General features: G+C 44.2%; 1 protein-coding gene across 2 annotated transcripts; it reads right to left on the bottom strand.

Moving 5' to 3' along the window:
- Positions 1 to 4,149: 4,149 nt before the first annotated feature.
- Champ1 (chromosome alignment maintaining phosphoprotein 1) lies at positions 4,150 to 16,654 on the bottom strand. 2 transcript variants are annotated; one of them, XM_036166819.1, is made up of 2 exons: positions 16,513 to 16,654; positions 4,150 to 7,775 (listed from the first exon to the last, which is right to left on the bottom strand). In XM_036166819.1, the coding sequence occupies exon 2, from the start codon at positions 7,728 to 7,730 to the stop codon at positions 5,328 to 5,330; it is 2,403 nt and encodes an 800-aa protein (XP_036022712.1). In that variant the 5' UTR covers positions 7,731 to 7,775; positions 16,513 to 16,654; the 3' UTR covers positions 4,150 to 5,327. The 2 variants fall into 2 exon arrangements, with proteins under 2 accessions (XP_036022712.1, XP_036022713.1); XM_036166820.1 differs by having other exon boundaries at positions 4,150 to 7,772.
- Between the last annotated feature and the right edge of the window lie 5,692 nt (positions 16,655 to 22,346).

Raw genomic sequence — 22,346 nt, 5'->3', positions numbered from 1 at the left:
TGGTGTGCTTCTGACCAAGGCTTGTCCTTCACTGGAAGTCTTCGAATTACATTTCAAGGATGGAAGTATTTAGAGACCCAAACTACTCTCTGAGAGGAAAAGCATCTTAGCTTTGCATCTGTATATCTGGCACATTTTGGCAGGGATTGGAGCCCGGAGTCACTGGTGACTGTGGCTTATGTCTGTCCCCTGAAGGAAAGGCTAAACATTCGGTTTACAAGGAAGTGAGACGGAAACCAAATGGCATGTGAAGCCAGCAATCCATAATCCTTAATTTGCATAGATTTGTTTTTATTCTCTGTTCTCTTCATTGGCTCAGTGTGTGTGAGTGTGGTAGGGGACAGGGCATCTGGGAGCGGGGGAGGATAGGGAGTGATTAGCCAAAGTCAGTCAACTTTGACTCTGACAGACAGGGCTTGCTTCTTACCCCCTCATTGATCACTGAAGATAAAGAAAAAAGTTCCTATTGAAATATAAGTATCACAGCACTCAATTGCCTTAACTATTTTAACTACATTTCAGAGCCCCCCACAGATGTGTGGACAAGGATAATCATGGGAAGGAATGCGGCAGCCACATGGTCAAGGTTTTCCTGGGGAGAGAAAAGATATCTTCCCCTGTCTCTGATGAAGGGGCCGTCGTGGCCCATTATCACCCTCTTTCCTCTTCCACCTGAGGCCATGGTGGAGACCACAATGTGTCTCTAAACGTGAGAGCCGAGAATGGGGCTTGTGGTGGGGGCAGAGAAGCCGTTTTCTCCGTGCATTCTGAGGCAGCTACAACTGCCATGTAGGGAAGATCACACATACTGGGGCCACGGGAGGAAGTAGAGTTAAGGACCATGAAGCAAGAGTAGCAGGTACAAAAGTCTGTCCAGCTGTGATCCATGAAAGGTGAGAATCTAGGCATCTGGCTTTTGAGTTCATCTGCAAGCCTCTGTCTTCCCAGTGCGGGATTGAAGGTGTGCACCACCATACCCAGCTCTAAGCTTTTCTTTAGTTCCTTTTCACAAGTTGGAAACTTAGCTGAGTGGGATCTTGCCCTGAGATCACCACTTCCTTTATTCCATTTCTTAATCTGTTTACCTCCTTGAACACAGGGTTTAGCTCTGTTCCACTTCTTGGTGCCCCTTTTCTCAGTCTTTACATTTTGTATGTTTATTTGCTCAGCTTGCTTTTCATTATAAATCTTCATTAGAGTTACCACTAATAACCACATAACAAAGTCTATACTAGGCTGTTTTGAGATTTCCTCTGTCAACAGAATTAATCCCAAACTCTCACTTTAGCCTCAGCTAAACTCTTTGGACAAGGACAAAAATCAGCCGCATTATTCACCAACATATCACAAGAACAATCTCTAGGCCACATACTAAAATTCTTCTCTGAAACCTCTCCAGCCCCCTACAGTTCAAATCTCTCAGCACCACTGTGTATTCAACGGCTTTTCTAATCCACAGTCCCAAGGTCCACATTTCTTCAAACAAAAACATGGTCAGGCTTATCACAGCTATACCCCAGTCCCTGGTACCAACTTCTGTCTTAGAGTTTCTATTGCTGTGAAGAGACACCATGACCACAGCAACTTTTATAAGGGGAACATTTAATTTGGGTGGCTCATTTACAGTTTCTGAGGTTCAGTCCATTATCATCATGGTGGAGAGCATGGCAGTGTGCAGGTAGACATGGTGCTGGAATAGTAGCTGAGAGTCCTACATCTTACAGGCAACAGGAAGTCAACTCAGACACCGAGCGGTATCTTGAGACCTCAAGCCTACCTCCACAGTGACACACTTCCTCCAACAAGACCATAGCTACTTCAACAAGGCCATGCCTCCTAATAGTGCCACTCTCTGCGAGCTTATGGGGGCAATTACATTAAAACTACCACAATAATTCAAATATTAAATGAACTGCTCTTCAAAAAATTAAAGAATCTAGAATATTTTAAACAATGGACTCACCCTCTGAAACTGTAAGCAAGTGACCAATTAAATGTTTTCTTTATAGGAGTTGCTTTGGTCGTTGGAGTGTTCTGTGTTGCGTGGGTTGAATGAAGAAAGGTCACTCTAAGAAATTTTAAGGCCTATGTGGCAGCAGGAAGGTCCAACCTCTAAGGAATTGAACCTCGAACAGCTGCACAAAGGCGTATTTATTGATTGTTACACAAAGTTGTTTTTTGGGTGAAGTATTTCCTCCTACCAAGGTCCCTAATCTAATCTATATGTCTCTCAAAATGAAAGTGTTATGCCCAGATCTTGGAGCCCCCAAAAGACCACCACAGAGACTGAATCCTGTATGTAAAAGCAAAGAGCCTTTATTTCAAGCTTGAGCTTGGTCTATCCCATGTGGTGGTGAGAGTAGAGTGCCCAGCCCAAGAGGGGTAGAGGTTTTCGTTTTGTTTTTTGTTTTGTTTTGATCATAGTGGAGGTTGGGGGTGAGGGGTTTCCAGGATTTAGGATCCCGACTGGCTGACATCTGTCTAGGGGTATCTTGGTGAAAGTGGGAAAAGGTGCATGCTGGGCTCAGGGACATCTGAGGATCTTATCTAACAGTTGGAATGTTTGGGATGTCAGGTATTTTCCCCTTAGAAGCTGGCCCATCCCTAGGTGCTGTCAGCTTATGGGTGGTGCCTGACAACCTGGCAGCTGTGTCTAGGCCCCTAATCCTGTCATGGCAACTGTGTGGTCAAGCTGTTTTGGGCCCTCCACAGAAAGCATCACATGCCCTCATGACTAGTCCTTTATTTATTTATTTACTTATTTTGGTTTTTTGAGACAGGGTTTCTGATAGGAATTCCAACCACGCCCCTTAGTCCCACATGCACAGTCACCTCCGCCTAGTCATTTCCAGGTCATACGTCCTGCATATGGTTGCGTGGTCACGGTCATGTAGTCACGCAGACATGACCATGTGATTGCTGCGCATGAGCCTGTGTGCGCAGGTGTGTCCTGGCCTTTATAAGGGGTGCTATGTTCCCCGGTCTCTCTGCACCTCTCTGTGTTTCTCTGTGTAGTTTTGGTGCCTGTCCTGGATCTCGCTCTGTAGACAAGGCTAGCCTCGAACTCACAGAAATCTGCCTGCCTCTGCCACCTGAGTGCTGGGACTGAAGGCCACCACTGCTCCATGACTCCATTTGCAGTACACAATAACCCAAGAGTTGCCGGGCAGTGATGACACATGCCTTTAATCCCAGCACAGAGCCAGGCAGATCTCTGTGAGTTCGAGGCCAGCCTGGTCTACAGATCAAGTTCCAGAACAGGCTCCAAAGCTACACAAAGAAACCCTGTCTCAAAAAACAAACAGCACTTCTTCCCTAGTTCTTGAATATGCCCATCAACCCCGGAACATGGCCATGATTACCTGTGTGAACTCACCAGAATCTCCCCAGTAAGCCGTGTTTTCACAAATAATGCAGTGACTCCAGCAGCACGAGGCTGTCCCGTCCATGTAGGTCCTAGGCACCCTGCCCTGGTTAAGAGGGTCTGGCACCACAGCCTTTTTTGGCCATCAGTCTCATGGCACACCTGGTGTACTTGAGAGGGCATTTTCAGGAGTGGGTCATGGAGGCTCCACTCTGGCCAATGGTTTCAACCACTAGCAGATTAAAAACTGAATATACTATTGGGAAGTGGTGGCACACTTGGAGGAAGGCACATCACTGGGGATGTACCTAGGCCCAGGCCCTCCCCCATTCCTCTTTTCTTTCTTTCTTTCTTTTTTTTTTTAAACAATTTATTTATTATGTACACAGAAGAGGGAGGCAGATCTCATTACAGATGGTTGTGAGCCACCATGTGGGTGCTGGAAATTGAACTCAGGACCTCTGGAAGAACAGTCAGTGCTCTTAACCTCTGAGCCATCTCTCCAGCCCCTTTTATAGCACCCCCCCCCCCAAGCTGAGGACCGAACCCAGGGCTTTTCGCCTACCACTGAGCTAAATCCCCAACCCCTCATTCCTCTTTTTCTCCTGGATGCTGTGAGGTGAGCAGTATTCCTCTGCCACACCCTTCCTCCTCGCCCTGGGCCTATAAGCCATTGAAACCTCCCAACCTATGAGGCAAAATAAGCCTTTCCTAAACTATCTTCCTCAGATATCTGTGACAATCACAAGTCTGACTATACCGCAATTATTAAAGGGAAGCACATATGAAGATATTAACATGAAAGCCTTTTTAATTTGGTTGATACACATTTAACAAAATGTGTTAGAATAATGATTCATGAAGAGAAACAAGGTATTTACAATGACAAAACTGTGAAACAAAATCACAATGTTTCTACAGGAATGCTTTTTGAGACGCTTCACTACACTGCAGGCTGGGCTCAAGCGACCCTCTACCCAGCCTCTCAGGTAACAGGCCAGTGTGTACTGCCTCACTAGCTCCATTCATTCATTTTTAACTGGGAATCTGGAAGACTTTCGGCTCCTACTGTTACCCTGGTCTTGAGTCCCAGCAGGGAGCATGGGAGGCCCAGGGTAGGCGGTACAAACTCTATCACAGTTTGGCAATTAAGGATCATCTGTTAATGTGAGCTGGCAGGGAAGTGAGGGGAAGACTCCATTGGAAATAACTACAGATAAGCAAGTGAGACCTGAATCACATGGCCCTCTCGGTCTTTGCAGAAAATATCAAAACTGCTTTAAATACCTACTCAAATGTCCTGTCAGCAGAAAACCAGCGACCCCTAAGACTCCAGCTCCCTACAACATAAAAGTTAATGAACATCGAGAAAAGTATTAAAGGTTCTTAAACTCATTTTACATGAAAAAGAATATAAAACATGACTTAAAAGGACATTTAAGGTTAACAAAATTTTTCTCAGATTTCCTTTTCATGCTCAATTTTCAAACAATCCTTTTTTTTTTTTTTTTTTTTTTTTTTTTTTAAAAGATACTGGGATTGAGCCCTGGGACAGCCAGTATGGAAAACATGCTAGGCAAGTGCTCTAGCAGAGCCCTCTACCTAAACTGTTATGATCTAAGATCAATTACACACACACACACACAGAAAGGGGGAGGAAGGTTTTAATTAGGTTTAAACTTGCTTGTTTACTAAATGAACCTACCTATCTTCCCCCACTCCTTATGACTAAAATAAGCTTAAGGATAATGAGTTATATCCATCTGGAATATGTAACAGAAATGTATTGACTTATAAAACAGCCAGCCACATAAACGAGATCCTATAGAAAAAAGCAATAACCAAGTGCTTATTCTTTGCAACACTACTCAGACCACCAGGACACACCACACATACACAGTCCCCTAGGCTACTCATCACGCTACAAGTTTGGCAAACACTGCAGAGCAAGTATTGTCTGAAATCACATCTGTGGCTCTTCCAATGGCGACTCAAGAGCTTCCATCAGCTTCTTATTTGCCTCTTCATTGTGCCGGCTTTGACAATGAGTTAAATGTTTCTTAAAGCCTCTTGGGAAATTTGATTCAAAATTACAGCGTGGACATTTAAGTAAACTTTGTCCATGGGCTGCTACATGATTTTTAAGGAGCGACTCCAAAAGAAATGCTTTCCCACAAATTGTGCACTTGTACGGGCTATGGACATTGTGCTTATTAACTAAGTGGTGCAAGACAGCACCCTTCTTCATGGCACGACAGCAACAGATTTTGCAATAGTATTTCCCTTTTCCACGCTTCATGTATTTTGCGATCTCCTCCTCAGAAATGAATGCCTCCTTCTCTTCAGTGAACTGAAGCACATTTTTGGACTGCTCTGGACTACTCATCTCCATTTTGTTCTCTTTGCCAAAATCAATAGATTCTACATCCACCTGTTCTTGGTCGCTGCTCGACTCCTGGCCCTTGATGTCTATGTTGTCTAAATCTGTTCTCATGTACTCACTGCTACTGAGCTCAGCATCTGAGTTCTCTTGGCTGTCTCTCTTGAGCTTCTTGGAAGGAGGAAATAAAGCATCCTCTAACAGTTTCTTAGGCGTAGACAGAAGCCCTTCCTGAACCAGACTATCACATTTTGCATCATCTACAGCTTCCAGCTGTAGCTCATCACTAAGCTCAGTGGCCTTCTGAGCATCGGAGAACACAGCAGATTTGGGAAGCTCAGGGAAAAGTACATGCTTCCGGGACTCCGGGAAAAGTGCACGTTTCCGTGGCTCAGGAGAAGCAGGAAGGACTGTTTTGGTGGGCTCGGGAAACAGTGTGGACTTCCTAGGCTCAGCATCAATAGAGAGGACAGGCTTCCATATATCTGAGGCCACCTTTGGGGGCTCAGCCGAGCCAGAAGAAGCATGTTTCCGTGTCTCAGGGAAGATGCTAGGCTTCTGAGACTCTGTAATGAAGGAGGACTTCCAGAGGTCAGGAGAAGCACGAGAACTTTTCTGGGACTCAGAGAAATCAAGTGAAGCAGGAGAACTTTTCCGCTGGTCAGGAGAAAGCTTCCAAAGGTCTGGTGACCCTGAAGGCTTCCTGAGCTCCGGAGATCCTGCTGGACTTCGGATCTCAGGGGAGAGTGGTGGGCCTGGTCTGCGCAGCTCAGGAGACACCGGGGGCACAGCCTTCCAGTGTTCAGGTGACAAAGCCAGGGCTGTCTTCCGGAGCTCAGGGGGACCAGACTTCCATGACTCTGGAGATGTGGGGGGCGTTTTCCAGGAACCGGATGAGACTGAAGACTTCCAAGATGCAGTGGACACAGAAGGAGCTGGCTTCCACGGCCCAGGTGATACAGATGGTATTGGCTTCCAAGGTCCAGGCGACATAGATGGAGCAGGTTTAGATGATTTCCAAGGTCCTGATGTTGCTGAAGGACTGGATTTCCAAGGCCGAGGAGAACCAGGTGGCCCTGGTTTCCAGGAACCTGGTGATACTGCTGGGGTTGGTCTCCGTGGCTCTGAAGTGAGGGCAGGGAATGGTTTCCAAAGTTCAGGAGACTCTGATGGGGATGGCTTCCTTGGCTCAGGGGAGGCAGTCCGTGCTGGCTTCCGAGACTCTGGAGATGCAGTTAGGGATGGTCCCCAAGGCTCAGGGGATGTGGCCAGAACTGGTGACTCTGGAGACAAGGCAGAAGGGGGAGCCCCTGTGTCTGCAAAGGGAGAGTGCTTCTGGGGTTTGGAGCTAACAAGAGCAGACTTGACAGACTCAGGGGAAGCAGGGGCAGGTTTCTGTACCTCAGAAACCACGCTGGCTGGGTCTAGACATTCAGGGGAAGAAACAGGAGCAGTTTTTGAGGCCTCAGCAGGAAGACAAGGGGCCTGTAGTTCAGGAGAAACAACAGGGCCAGAGTCCTGAGGCTCCAGAGCAGGAGGACCAGATTTCTGTGATTCTGGAGACAAACTCGGACCAGTTTTCTGTGTTTCTGTGGGGAGGGTCGGAGTGGGCCTCACTTGTGCTGAGTCAGGGGCTGTGCTCTGATGTTCAGGAAGGGAAGGGCTTTTCACAGACTCCGTCTCCTTGCTCACCTGGTCCTTTGGCTTGTCAAGCCATGTCTCTGAGGCTGCGTGTTTGGCTGTGATGTGATAGTACACATTGGAGTACATCTTGCTAGTAAAAAAGCACTTATGGCAGTGAAAGAGCTTTGCACTCTTCTGATAGAATATCATCTTGCCTAGTCCTCCAGCATCCATATCATCACAGAACTCAGGATGAATGGAACCCATGTGGATCTGCACAGTCTCATAATCAGCGCCTCTGAAACCACAGTGGTCACACTCCAGGCTTACTGATGGTTTGTGCAGCTCCTGAAACACTTCCATCTTCTGTCAAGGCAAATGGCTGTGCTTTAAAGGCTTTCCGCCCTGCTGCAACAGAGAGAGAGAGAGGGGTTACTGCAGCAGACACTGCTGGGTGACCCTCACTGCAGTGTCAAGTCCAGGCAGCAGCCGCTACGGCAGTAAACAAGGCGTGCCAAGGAAGACTGGTTCTGACCTGAGTCACAGCACTCAGCTTTCTTTTCTGTAGATCATCTCACTTAATACTTGAGTGGTGATGGTGTTAGGACCATTTCATCTCTAGGTGAAGAAACTGCATTTTCAGAGAAACCAACTGACTGACTGACTTCCTCTAGCCCAGGTTTAGGACTCTAAGTTTCTCAAGAATGAACTTTCTGTAGCTTTGTACTTAGACCCTAAAATCCTGAATCTACAAGCTGTGAACACACAAAGGTGATGATGACAGGTATCTTAAACCTAGGAAGAAACTTTAGATCCTTTCTAGGAACTTATTAAGTCTAGCTATGGAAAGGTTGTTTTACCTGGCTTGACTTTCTACCACTTTTTGTAATATTTTATCCATCCTAAGAATAAAAACAGAGAAGCTGTCAGAAAGGCTTCTGAGTAAGATCCTACAGCACTTGCTCTTCAGAGAGTCCCAGCAGTGATAAGACAGGAGACATTATGGAGGTTACAATTTTAAGCTGTTTTTTCCCCCTGTAGTTAGTGTTACTGAGGCAATGTTCCAGACATATACAAGTACACAGTGTTTTACACACATGGCTCATACTAAACCTATTTGTGTCTAACTGCTTTAAGAACCCATCTAGGACAGTTTTACATAGAGAGTAAGTAGAGAATTCCCTTCTAGTCTTTGTATATAAGAGTGTTACCAGGGACTGGAGAGATGGCTCAGAGGTTAAGAGCACTGGCTGTTCTTCCAGAGGTCCCAAGTTCAATTCCCAGCAACCACGTGGTGGCTCACAACCATCTATAATGAGATCTGGTGCCCTCTTCTGACCTGCAGGGACGCATGCAGACAGAACACTGTACACATAATAAATAAATCTTTTTTTTTTTTTAAAGTGTTTCTGTAGAGAATATTTCCAGTAGATTACTTGATTCAAAGTACTTGGTTAAATTAAAAAATATGCCAAGAGTATAGATGAGAAAGAATTCCCCAACTCCTCAAAACTGAGTAAAATTAAAACTCCTCGCTATACATAGGTGGTAACTAGTATCTCACTACTGATACTTAATGTTTTCCTTTCTTCTTTGAGTTTGTTTACTTCCCCCCCCCCCCTTTTTTTTTAAAAGCAGGGTGTTGCTAGGTAGCACTGGCTAGCCACCTGAAAACTCGGGACAATCCTCCCACCTCAACCTCATGAGTACTGGAATAACAGGAATAAACCACCACACCGGCTTTATTGTGCTTTTCTGTTTTCTTTTTTAAAAAGATTTATTTATTTTTTATGTATAGTGTTCTGCCTGCATGTATCCCTTCAGGCCAGAAGAGGGCACCAGATCTCATTACAGATGGTTGTGAGCCACCACATGGTTGCTGGGAATTGAACTTGGGACCTCTGGAAGAGCAGCCAGTGCTCTTAACCTTTGAGTCATCTCTCCAGCCTGTTTTCTTTCTTTTCTTTTTGGTTTTTCGAGACAAGGTTTCTCTGTGTAGACCAGGCTGGCCTTCAACTCAAGAGATCTGCCTGCCTCTGCCTTCCAAGTGCTGGGATTAAAGGTGGGTACCACCAGGCCTCAGGATCTTGACCTGCCTGCCTAGACCTCCCACATGCTAGAATTACAAACACAAATCAACACACTTGGCTTAAGTTATGCTTTCTTACTCCATTATTTTTTAACCATTAAGAATGTTTTTTTCTAATTTTGATTGTTTTATTCTTTTTAAACACTTGTGTCCTTTGGTTTGCTGTTTTACATTAAAATTTTTTTTAATTTCATAGATATGCACTATATTTCCACTCCCCCGGTGTTGTCCCACCCCGTATCAAACTCGTGGCTTTTTCTTTAATTATTACCTCCTCCACACAAATAAATGTGTAAGTGCAACCTGCTAAGTCCATTTAGTGTATCTTGTATGCATATTTTTAGGGACAGTCACTTCATATTGGATAACCAATTAGGGGGTTCATCCCTGGGGAAAACTGCCTGGAACTCTTCATCTAGGGTAGGGCTGTGTGAGATTTCCCCAATCCACATTTTGGCTTAGTTTGAGGGGTTGTTGCAAGTTGAACACAGGGCCTTGCACATGCTGGTAAATGCTCAACTCTGAGCTCCACCTTTACCCACATTAAATCTGCATCTTTAATCTACCTGGCAGAAGGACAGAGGAACCCCTAAGTCAGCTGTTTCCACTCTGACTATACAAGCCCCTTCTTCACTTAATGCATGATGTTCCATCTAGTATTTACTGAATTTTATGTCTATTCTGAACTCCAGTTTTTCAGGATTTTCTTCACTATTATTTCTCACCATACTTCATTACCCACTTGGGCATGTTACCAGCAACTGGTAAAACAGATTTTGTGACTATTACACACAGTAAGCTCAGTCACACTGAAAAATCTTTTCTCACTGTCAAGTGTAGTGGTATTTGCCTGCAGTCCTGGCTATTCAGGAGGCTAAGGGCAAGAGATAACTTGAACCTAAGAGTGAGTTCTGAGGCTAGTCTAAGGAACACAAGAGATCACTTGAACCTAAGAGTGAGTTCTGAGGCTAGCCTAGGGAACACTCTGAGACCGGGTCTCTAAACGAGATTCCACCATTTACCAAAGGTACCAGTCAGTCACCCCTGAGCATGTGTAACAGAGGTGATGGGGGCAACCATGTTCCTTCCATGTCCTCAGTGAGGAGCACAGATTGAAACATTTAAAACTAACAGGATAGCCCTCATGTCAGCAACAGTGCACACAACAATTTAATAACATCTTTAATCTGATAAGTCCTATTTTTAAGATATTATTATTGGTATTGTTGGTTTGGTTTTTTTCAGACAGTGTCTCACTAAATCCCTGACTGCCCTGAACTCTCTATGTAGACCAGGATGGCCTTGGCCTCACAGGAATCTTCCTCCTCCTGGCTTCCAAGTTAAGTGCTGGAACTAAAGAAAGGAACATGTCAGGCCTTGAGGGGCCATGACTGTTTTCTGATACTTGCATCAGTGGTACCCTCATTTGCTTTTTGATCAAAAGCTTTAAAAAAGGTGACAACTGGGACAGATGCTTTTCTTTAACAAAGCATTAATTCCTGACTGGGTGGCCAGCAAGCAGTTAACATTGTCTTTTAGAAAATGCTTTTAGGACTAAAAAGATTGTAACAGAACAAATAATTTAGTACTAGAGAAAAATCTCTAAAATGATCCTTAACTTACAAACCAAAGAAAACATGTAGGAAAAAAACCCATTAACTACAGTGCCTAATGTTCAATAAAATTAGATGACGTCACAGGAAAAAACAAAAGCTGTCTTAATAATCTCATGTGGCTTCAAGTGGCAATAGTCAACAGCCAGGAAGGAGGCTTCTTTTCCAGCAACTCTCCTGGCCAAGGGCAAAGACTGACTACCATACCTGCCCGCCCCACAGATTCCATTATACTCCAATAACTTCCTACTTTTAGAAGTTCTTTAGAGCATGTGATAGAATTCTCAATTCTACTGCAGATGTGTACAGTACCATAGAGTTGGGTGTGGAAACTATACCAAAGACACTTGACCTGCTTGTCTTGAAAAACAAAACAAAATTGGTTTTTTTGTTTGTTTGTTTGGTCTTTGAGGATCAAACTCACAGCAATCCTTGTGCCTCATCCTTCTGAGTGGTAGGCTTACAAGCATATGACACCCTGCCTGGCTGAAAAATTGAGAGATATAACAGACAAATTGCATATGTAAATAAATTCTACCAGAATAATATCTTTAAATCCTCAACAAATGCTTTCAGAGCTAAAAAGAAAACACAACTGCAGCTTTTCCAGCTAAAAAGCTACATGCTTTTTGACTATGTCACAGAAAACAGCCTATACTATACTAAGATAAACAGAGAAGTTGAACTGCGCCTGTCTTTCATAGTGAGAACTCCTCCAACAATATCGGATCAAATCCAGCACAACTGGACACTTGTTTTACAGAACCAGATCCCAAGCCTGTGGAAGATACCAACTGGGATACTATCAGCTAATTTCATACAGCGATCTTGAACTATTAACATCTGCAGAATTAGGCTCTTCTTAACTTCACCCTCTAAATTCAGCTTATGTAATTTCAGGAAATATTAACCCACATTTCTGACAAGCATTCAGGTTGCTGGAGTGATGGGGAAAAAAAAGATATTCTGTTCATCTCAGCCATCAATGGCATCCAGCCTTGAGCACTACCATCAAGAGGACCAAGAACAGAAAATGCTCTTGGCAGTGACTGTTCTAGCCCCTTCTCCCAAGGTGAAAAGGAAAGCACTATCTGGCCACACAGCCAGCCACTGCCAATGCACACACCTGGTGAGCTACAGCACATCCACCAGCCCTTCCCCCAACACCACCTCCATTCTGCAACCCACCCCCCCTTCTTCTCACCCACCTGCAACACATCTCTAAGTCACCTCCCAGACTCAAAAGACCAGTCAATGTGCCCTGCTTGCTCCCAATTCCTTCAGCCTCCTAGACACGTTCGGTACAAATCTGAACATGGCACGCACACGACCTTCCTTTGGCTAAGTCCTCTCTATTCTCAAGTGCGAATCACATGGAATTCCCGACTCTTCAGACAACACATTCCCCACCTTCTCCCATGGCCCTTCGATCCCAGTCAGATGCATATTTCCCACATACCCGTCACACCTGTCATCTCAGCTTGACTCCACACCAGGCCACAGCTCTTGCAGAGCCAGGACAAGCCATCATCCATTTGTTCACTTCCCCTACCCTTTCATTTCCCTGGCAGCTTGTGCTCAGAAAGTATTTCATCAGTCATAATGCTGTCCTGTGGAGACTAGAAACTTCCCAATCTTAAAACTCAGACTTTAAAACTAGGGAAGACCCGTGTTTCAAGAATCAAGAGCTGGAAGGAAGGAGGATCAGACATAGTCCCCCTCAGCTACATATTGTGTTCCAGGCCGGACATACACAGACCCTGTCTCAAAAATAAAAAAAAAAAAAAAAATCAACAACTCCAAAACACAGCTGAGGAAACTTAGCACTAACATTAAATGCCCTATTCAACAGCAGGCATTACCAGAACCTGACAAAAGAAGATGTCCTAGGATAGCCAGATCAATCTAGTACAGAAACGCCAGTGCACTCAAGCTTTGTAATCCAGCTATCAACTGCACAAACCAAGGGCACTCCTCCAGTCTCCAGCTCTAGATAAGATAAGCACACACTCCTCCCTCCCGACAAAGACAGGATTTCTTTGTGTAGCCCTGGCTGTCCTGGAACTCACTCTATAGAGCACGCTGTCCTCTGCCTCCTAAAATTAAAGGCGTGCACCACCACCTCATAGCGGTCAAGAATATTTTTAAGAGTCTCTAATGGGGGAACGGCACTTGCCTAGCATGTGTAAGGCCATAGGCTTGATTCAATCATTAGCAATGCAAAAGAATAAAGCGGGGAGGGGAGCCTAGCAAATATGCAAACATGTTAGCAAGCAATATTAAAAACTAATCACTTATGAACAGACATGTAATGTCACTAAGGAAAATTTATGGATAATACAGAAAAGTTTTACTTTTTAAAAAATTTATGTATTTGAGTACTTTGGTCACATTTATGTCTGTGCACATGTGTGCCTGGTACCCACAGATGTCAGAAGAGCCCATGGAGCCCCCTACAAGTACAGACAGTTGTGAGCTACAATGTGGGTAATGAGAATCGAATCCAGGTTCTCTGCAAGAACAAGTTTTCCTAACCACTGAGTGTAACACAAATCGCTAGACGGTCTTATTAATAAAAAATCTTGGAGCCAGGTATTGGGGTGAATGCTGAAAGATCAAAGAAACAGAACAAGCCACATCCAACCTCACCTTGCCAACTTCTCAGCTGATCTTGTTTCCTCAAACTGGAAGTCTCTGAGTCCTCATAGGAACAGATCTCAGCTGAACTGTTACTCAACAGCCTAGAAGCTTAAAAAGTTTCTAGTTCCTGGTCCTCATGCCTTATATACCTTTCTGCTTCCTGACATTACTTCCTGGGATTAAAGGCATGTGCTACCATGCCTGGCTGTTTCCAGTATGGCCCTGAACTCACAGATCTGGATGGATCTCTGCCTCCAAATGTTAGGATTAAAGGCATGTGCAACCACTGCCTAATCTTTATGTCTAATATAGTGGTTGTTCTGTTCTGACCCCCAGATAAGTTTATTGGGGTACACAATAAATCAACCACAACTGAGCCAGCTCTCCAGCCCCAGAAAAGTTTTATAAAACGCTTTATCATGAATTGCAATTCAGTGTTTTATCAAGTAGTACCACAATGAGAAATTAGCAATCAATACAGGACCAAAATGGCATAGAGGACATGGGCCCAATCTCTTCATTGTACAACGGAGGAAAACACTGAGAGTAACTCCATCTTTTTAAATTTTGTTAACATTCTTACAGACTTTTTAACTGGAAAAAAATAATTTTCATATAATACATTCTGATCACAATTTGCTTTCCCTCAACTCCTCCCAGATCCTCCCCACCAACCCAACTCCATATACTTTCTTGAGGAAAATGAACTCTTAAAGGTCTGATTCCTGAAACCTTTGCTAACAATGTGTCCAGGCTTCAGTCTAGATTCAGCACTCCTAAGACTAACTGTAAAAATAACTCACTACAGTATGAGCTCTAACCACTGGTGCTGTTGGTCAGCTGACTACACAGTATTCTTCAATGCAGTGGTACTGTAAGATATCTATCACACATCTACTCCCATACACTTTCTTCCTAAGACCTAATACTTTTTTTTTTTTTTTAAAGACAAGATCTCTCTACATAGCTCTGGCTGTCCTGGAACTCACTATGTAGACCAGGATGGCCTCAAATTCAAAGAGATCCACCTGAACCTGCTTCCTGAGTGCTGGCATTATAGGTGAGCGCCACCCCGCCCAGCCTTATTGATAGTCTTTTTAAAATATATTTTGATATTAAAAATTCAACACAGAGCCGGGCACACACCTTTAATCCCAGCACTCAAGAGGCAGGCAGATCTCTGTGAGTTTGAGGGTAGCCTGGCCTACAGAGTGAGTTCCAGGACAAGCTCCAAAGCTACACTGAGAAACCCAGTCTTGAAACCCCCACCCCCACCCCCCAAAAATGAACCCGGAACACATGTAAGCTAACTGGGAAAGGAGCCTCAACTGAAGAACTGTCTCTGATGGGTTGTGGGTGTCTGTGGGTCATTTTCTTGATTTCTAATTGATACAGGAGGTACTATCCCTAGACATGTAAGCCTTTGCTGTATAAGAAAAGGGAGCTGGGCTGGGCTGCAGTGGCACACGCTTTTAATCATAACATTCCGGAGGCAGAGCCAAGCAGATCTCTGTGAGTTCGAGGCCAGCCTGCTCTACAGAGTGAGATCCAGGGCAGGCACCAAAACTACACAGAGAAACTGTCTCAAAAAACAAAACAAACAACAACAAAGGGAGCTGAACTGTGAGTCTGGGAGCAAGCCAGTAGGCAGCTCTACTCCGTGTTCTGTTGCGTTCCTGCCCTCAATTCCCTCTGCAATGGCCTATAATCTGTAAGATGAAATGAACCCTTTCCTCAAATTACTTTTTGAACACAGCAACAGAAAGCAAACCAGGACATTGGTTCTACTAGTCTACATACATACTACATACCATTTTTCTTTATGAGCTTTTGGTTTGGTTTTTTGAGACAGGGCTTCTCTGTAGCTTTGGAACCTGTCCTGGATCTCACTCTGCAGACCAGGCTGGCCTTGAACTTACAGAGATCTGCCTGCCTTTGCCTCCACAGTGCTGGGATCAAAGGCGTGGGCCACCACAGACAGGCTCTATTTCATTTTTTTAAGGTTACAAACTTTTGACTGGTTTTTGTGTTTAAAGAAAAACTGAACAGAAACCACGAAGAACTCCCACGTTTCTACATACTTTCCGATTCTATTAACAATTTGCGTTAATTAGTGGGGTAATTTTGTAACGACTGATACTTTTTGTTCCTTAGGGCTGGGATGCAACCCAAGGCCTCACTCTTGCTAAGCAAGGGCTCACCGCTGAGCCGCAACCCCAGCCTAACTTAGGACGTCCACAGTCTACAGAAGAGGCCGCTCTTGATGCTGCAGAGTTGCATATCACCTGCGCACCATTAGGGTCCTCAGAATAATTAACTTCAACTGCTCTCAGAGTTCCTCACATTCTAGACAAGCACGATCTTTTCACCTGGGGGTAGAGCTGTTGGGCACTGAGCGCCCTTCAGTTTAAATGTGAGGGCACGCTTGAGTGGTACCAGCTGACACTCCACAGCCAAGGGCCAAAGCGTTGGCCCTTACTTGGAAACACCGAGCTCGGTTGCTACCATCCGAAAGGCTCCCCTGGACAAGGCTAACCCTGTGCGTGGTCCACGTCGGGGGTGTGGCTTCTGCTGTGGGTCACCGAGCCAGGGGGACTTCGCACAGTAGCCCTATAGCAAATTCGAGACCGGACAGACCCGTTCCAGACCGCGAGCGACAAGAGAAGGGGAAAGAACAAACCGGCCACCGAGGCGGAGGGCAGGAAAAGCCCACGGTACGCCCGGCCTCCAGGCCGCGCCAAGGCGCCCGCCCTCACCAAGGCTCCCGCTCGCCCGCCCGCCCGCCGCACCCTGCAGCCCGTACCGAGGCGCCCGCCAGCTCCTCGGCCTCCGGCGAGGTGTCCTGGAGTGAAGAGGAGGAACGCCCACAGGAAACGCCTGCTCGGCCACACGGCCTCGGCAATGGCGGCCGGACTCAAGACCAGCCGGGAAGTCTCGCCCGCCCGCGCCGGAAGTGCCTTCTCGTGCCTCCGGGTCTCCCCCTCCCCCCGCCCCGAAGGTTCCCCAGCTGGGCTGGGCTGGGGGACGCAGGCGGTGCAACCCCGGGCAAGGGCAGGCACCGTCTCCACGTCTTCTTTCCATTCCCTTTTCTCTTTTGTCTTTTGTTTTGTTCCTTCTGATGAAGGACGCATTCGTTGGCATACTGTCCATAATAGAAATACAAGACAAATACAAAGCTTTTAGAAGGCAGTGAACAGGTTTCCTAACTCCAAACTAAAAACTCCAGAAATCGCCTTCAATGCGATTGTAATGCATTCGCCTTTCGTCTTAATGTTTGTCCTAAAGATTGTGAAGTGACCTGGCTTACATTACTTAGTACACCTATGTAATTTCTTAGGTTTTTGCTTTTTTTTTATTTTGGTTTCTTATGTTCTGGTTTTGGATGATGATAGAAATTAACCCAGGGCTTCCTCATTTAAGCAGCCCATGTTGTCGGATACAATAATAGTAATAATAAATAATAATAGTAATAAAATTCATGATTTTTGGTCGGTTGGTTTACTTATTTAAAGAAAGGGTCTCTCCTTAAGTAGCCTGAGATTCACTTGTCACCGCCTCCCCGGTGCTGGGGTCAAAAGCACTTGCTACTTTTGAGAATCCACTACTGTCTTCACTGAGTCATTATTCAAGGGCCAGCTCACTTCTTGGTGGTCCTCTTCACCACCACTTTCTGGTGTGGCTCTCTCCATATTTGGAATCAACGCTTGTCGATCACTGGGGTTGGGAGATCCTGGGGAAGCTAGAGGTAAAGTCAGAAAGCCTATGGGATAGAGAAGAAGCAGGGCTACCTGGCAACTCAGGGAAGTGAGATTCTGGAGAACCCAGGAAGTCTATGGGATGGGGCAGAGCAGGGTCTAACAGAAGCAGAGAACTGAGATTTGGGGGACCTATGAGGTGAAAAGGAGCAGGGCCTACCTGGTAGTACTGGATATGGTTCCTTGTTAGGATATAAAAATTCAACTGGTTTTATTTGTGACCCTATATCCTGCTACTTTGCTAATTTAATTAGGTCCTGAGAGTGTTGTGTGTGCATGTCTGGAATCTTCAGGGACATATAAAATTGTATAACCTGAAAGCAGAGGCTTTTTAAATTTGAATTTAATGTTCCTTGATGTCCTGTCTTGTTTCTTGGTTGCTGCGATAAAATACTAACCAAACAAGTTGGGGAAGGAAGGGTTTGTAAGATACTGAGGAAAGTCAAGGGAGGAACTTAAGGCAGGAACCTGGAGTCAAGAACCTTGAGTATGCAGAGACCATGGGGGAAATTCCTAGCTTGTTTCCCCCGGATTGCTTGGCTACCTTCCTTACAACTCAGGCCACCTGTCCAGGTATGGAACAGCCCGCAGTGGGAGGGGCTCTCCCCACAGCAGTTAGCCGTCAATAAAATGCTTCACAAACATGTCCATAAAACATCAGATGTAGAAAATTCCACAATTGAGGCTCTCTCTTTCCAGTTATGTCAAGTTGAAAACCAAGACTAACCATCACACTTGCCTAAGTCCAAGCTAGAATTTTTTATGTTAAATAGAAATTGTAAGAGCAAGACTTTTTGCACTTACATTAGAAGCTTTCAGGTTTTTCACCATTGAGTGTGATGGACTTTTCACAAGTGGATTTTCGGACTGAAATAGTTTGATTCTATTCCTAGGTTTTTTTGTTTTCGTTTTGGTTTTTTGTCATTTCTAATGTATTCATTATGAAAACTGAATCTTAGTAAATTGTCTTCTAGATCAATCAAGTGGCTTTAGTAATTTTTTTTCAAGGCAAGGTTTCTTTGTGTAGCTTTGGAGCCTGTCCTGGAACTCATTCAAACTCACAAAGATCTACCTGCCTCTGCCTCCTGAGTGTTGGGATTAAAAGAATACATCACCACCACCCCAGTGTAGTGATTGATTTGTATATATTGAACCATCTTTGCTTTCCAGAAATAAGTCCCACTTAGTTGTGGTACAAAGTCATCTAATGTGCTGCTGAATTAGATATGCTAGTATTTCATTGAGAAATTCTACATTCCTCTCCTAGTAATATTAGGCATTGATCTGTAGTTTGTTTTTGTTTTGTTTTTTAATAATGTGATTGTCTCAATTTTGTGTCAGAATAAGGCTAACCTCATAGAATTAGGTAGGACATGTTTTCTCCTCTTCAGCTTATTTGTATGTTTAAATTGTAAACAACACAATTTTCTTCAATTTTGCTATAAATATTTGGTAGAATCACCAATAAAATATGTATGACCACAGTTGTTATGTGTTTGGTGGCTTCTTAAATACTGATTTCAACCTGCTTATTATATCTAGGTCTATTCTGGTGTTGTTTCTTTGTGATGTAGTCTTGGCAGATTCTGTATCCCTCTCAATGTTCTCCTATTTGTTGGCATACAGTTGTTCACAGAACTTTTTAAAATTCATTTAGTCTTTGAAAATGGGTAAAATGGTGATATTTTCAAAGAATAAGTCTTGCTTTATTGCGTTTTGTTTTTCTAGCTCATTTTTCTCAACTTTATTCTTTATGACTAGCTTGTAGTTTCATTGTTTCCTCTTCCTCTTTTTTTTTTTTTTTTTAAAGATTTATTTATTATGTATACAGGATTCTGCCTGCATGTGTCCCTGCAGGCCAGAAGAGGACACCAGATCTCATTATAGATGGTTGTGAGCCACCATGTGGTAGAGCCCTCAGTGCTCTTAACCTCTGAGCCATCTCTCCAGCTCCACTTTTTTTTTAATTTGAGACAGGGTTTCTGTGTTTAACAGCCTTGGCTGACCTGGAACTCAGCTTGTTGACCAGGCTGTCCTGGAACTCAAAGAGATCCATTGTTCTTTTTTCTTTCAAATACCTAAAGTTGTAAAGTTATATTGTAGATTCAGATTTCTGTTTCATGTGTTTATGGCTACGTGTTTCTCCTTTGATATGGCTTTTGCAGCAGCCCTTAAATTTTGGGTTGTGTTTTCTTTTCCTTCATTTCTAAGCATTTCCTAATTTAATTGCTTGTACTGTTTAATTTCCACATGTGTGTAAATTTTTTAGTTTTACTTCAAATTACTTCTTACCCTGTTGTGGTCTGAGATGATGTATAATATTTTCTTTTAAAATCTACTGGTACTTGATTTGCCATCTAACATGTTTTGCCCTGGAAAAAGTGTCATATGCATTTTAAAATAATGTTTGCTCCTTTGGCTAGTCCATGTTTTTTAGATCTCTTCATTCACTGTGTTCATGTCCCCTGTTTCTATGTATGTCTGCTATTTTTACCCATTCTTAGGTAAAGAGGTATTGATAGTCCAATTGTTAACACAGAATTCTCTCTTGGGTTCTATCATTACTTTGCTTCATATGTACTGGGTGTGTAATTGTTTATAATTGTTACACACTATTTTACTGTCTGTCTTAGTTACTTATGACCTTCCTCTGAGGAACCTGCCTTACTCCGTTTTTAGACAGGAGCCATTATGCTGTATTTTTAAAAATAACTTTCTATTTACTGTGAGAGTTGAGTTGCTCTGTTTCCTGGAATGTGACCTTCCCCAACCCATGACCTTGGTTTGTTTTTGAGAATACTCTCATCCTCCTAGACCCTCTCTGACCCCTCCCTAATCACATGGTGATCACATTTTTTATATAGTTTTTTTTTTTTAATTTCCTTATGCTCCATTGTCTCCCTTCTGTAAAACTACCTGTGAGTTTACTCTTTAAAGGGGCCCAAGAGATAAATTTGGGGCTGCTCTCTTTAACCTGATTTAGGAGGCAGCTGCTGGCCAGCTCTTGGGTGCATCCCAATGAAAAATCAAGTTTGCTTCAAATTGTGGTAGTGGTTTTTGTTTGTTTTTGTTTTTTTAATTGCCATTGGGATTAACCTCTTTTGGTTAATATTTTAGTCATTTCCAACCTATTTGTCTTTGGGTCTATAGTTAATCTGTATTTTTAAATTTCACTTTGTTTTCATTTTTTGAGGCACTTAAAATCTAACCCTTGTTTGCTGAAGTCCTGCTTTGGTGGCGGTTCAGGTCCCAAAGAGGATGTATGGAGTTGGTGGTAGGTGGGTGGGCACGATCTGAGGGTGATCTAAATCTGGATGGCTTCCAAAAGCATTTATTAAAAAAAAAATACACCTTTTATACTCTAGTTAGTTGCACATAGGATTAAATGGGAGGAAGGGAGCATGTGAGCTAGGGTGTGGCTTCAGGTCAGGGGAATCTAGTATTGACCTTGACAATAGGCACCAGACACATGTTAATGGAGGGCCTGAAGAATGTATGCTTCCATACTTCATGCCATGTACCTCTTACCCCTTCATCTGGCTTTCTTAGGATAAATTGGTAAATAGAATGTTTCCCTGAGTGCCCCTGTTATGGCCTGTGATGGTTTGAATGAGTGATGGGAGAGAATGGCCCCCATTGGCTCATATGTTTGAATGCTTAGTCACTGGAGAGTGGAACTGTTTGAGAAGGATTAGGAGGTGTGGCCTTGTTGGAGTAGGTGTTCACTGGGGGTGAGCTTTGACCCATGCCAGGTCCAGTCTCTCTCTGCCTGCTGTCTTCAGATTGGGGTACAAAGCTCTCAGCTACTGCTCCAGCACCATGCCTGTCTGCTTTCTGCCATGATGATCATAGACTCATCCTCTAAAACTGTAACCAAGCCTTTAATTAAATGCTTAAAAAAAAAAAAAAAGTGCTTCAGCAAGTAGGAAATTTCCTTAAGCCCCACGGACAACATCTGAGTCCTGAGGCAGGTCGGAGGATAACAAGCTCCCAGAAGGCACCTAAGCTGCTGCTGGAGAAGCCCACTGTGAGGATTACACTGCAGTGGACAGTGGTTTTGCTTGAGCCGAGGTTCTGCGGTACATTAAAACAATGAAGGGTTCTAGAAATGGCTCAGTAGTTAAGAACACTGGCTGCTCTTCCAGAGAACCTGGGTTTGATTCCCAGCACCTAGACTGTTGGGAGCCAGACCACTCCAAGGCTGTCTCAGAGGCCCTGATGAAAGGACCAACAGAACCTATTCTGAGTCCTTGTCCAGCGGCAAATTTGGTAAGGTCCGGTCTGGGGCTGGAGCCAGGACCTCAAAGGAGTTAAAAGTTTCAGTTTCTGGGAATTCAACTTCCCCCCTCCAGCCTGTGGTCTTAAGGCAGCTAGCTGTGTCTAAGACATCCTGTGTTCTTTGCCAACATTGATTCAGCTTTCTGTTGACCAGGGCCCATTCCCCCCTAGCACCTGAAAATCCAGTTCCAGAGGATCTGACATCTCTTCTGGCCTCCTTGGGCATCAGGCATGCAGAGACATGCATGCAGGTAAATACTCATACAGATAAAACCAACCAATAACAAAAAAACCTTATGCCCTACTGGGGACCCAGGCTCTACCCATTCTGACATCTCCATTCAAGAGATGTCACCCTTCCTTGATCACACTTAGGAATGCCCCCTAGACTGACAGAGGTACTTCACCCTGCACCCTGGGGGCAGAGATGGCCACCAGGCCAAATGAGCACCAAGTAGTTTGTACTCAACACCCTAATTGATCTGGACTCCCTATCCAGTCCCATCACTACAGAAGTGAGTGATAGTAGAAAGACAGAGCTAGGTGTCCTGAAGGCCATCACTTTCACATGTGGAGGACTGAGGACAACTTTCAGGAGTCTTCT

The sequence above is a fragment of the Onychomys torridus genome, chromosome 17, assembly GCF_903995425.1.
Source record: "Onychomys torridus chromosome 17, mOncTor1.1, whole genome shotgun sequence".
Taxonomy (NCBI): Eukaryota; Metazoa; Chordata; class Mammalia; order Rodentia; family Cricetidae; genus Onychomys; species Onychomys torridus.
The sequence above is the reverse complement of the archived record's forward strand: the minus strand, read 5'-3'. Positions and strand labels throughout refer to the sequence as shown.

Excerpts from the sequence above, each read along its gene's own strand:
- Champ1 (XM_036166819.1), bottom strand. The coding sequence starts at position 7,730 with ATGGAAGTGTTTCAGGAGCTGCACAAACCATCAGTAAGCCTGGAGTGT.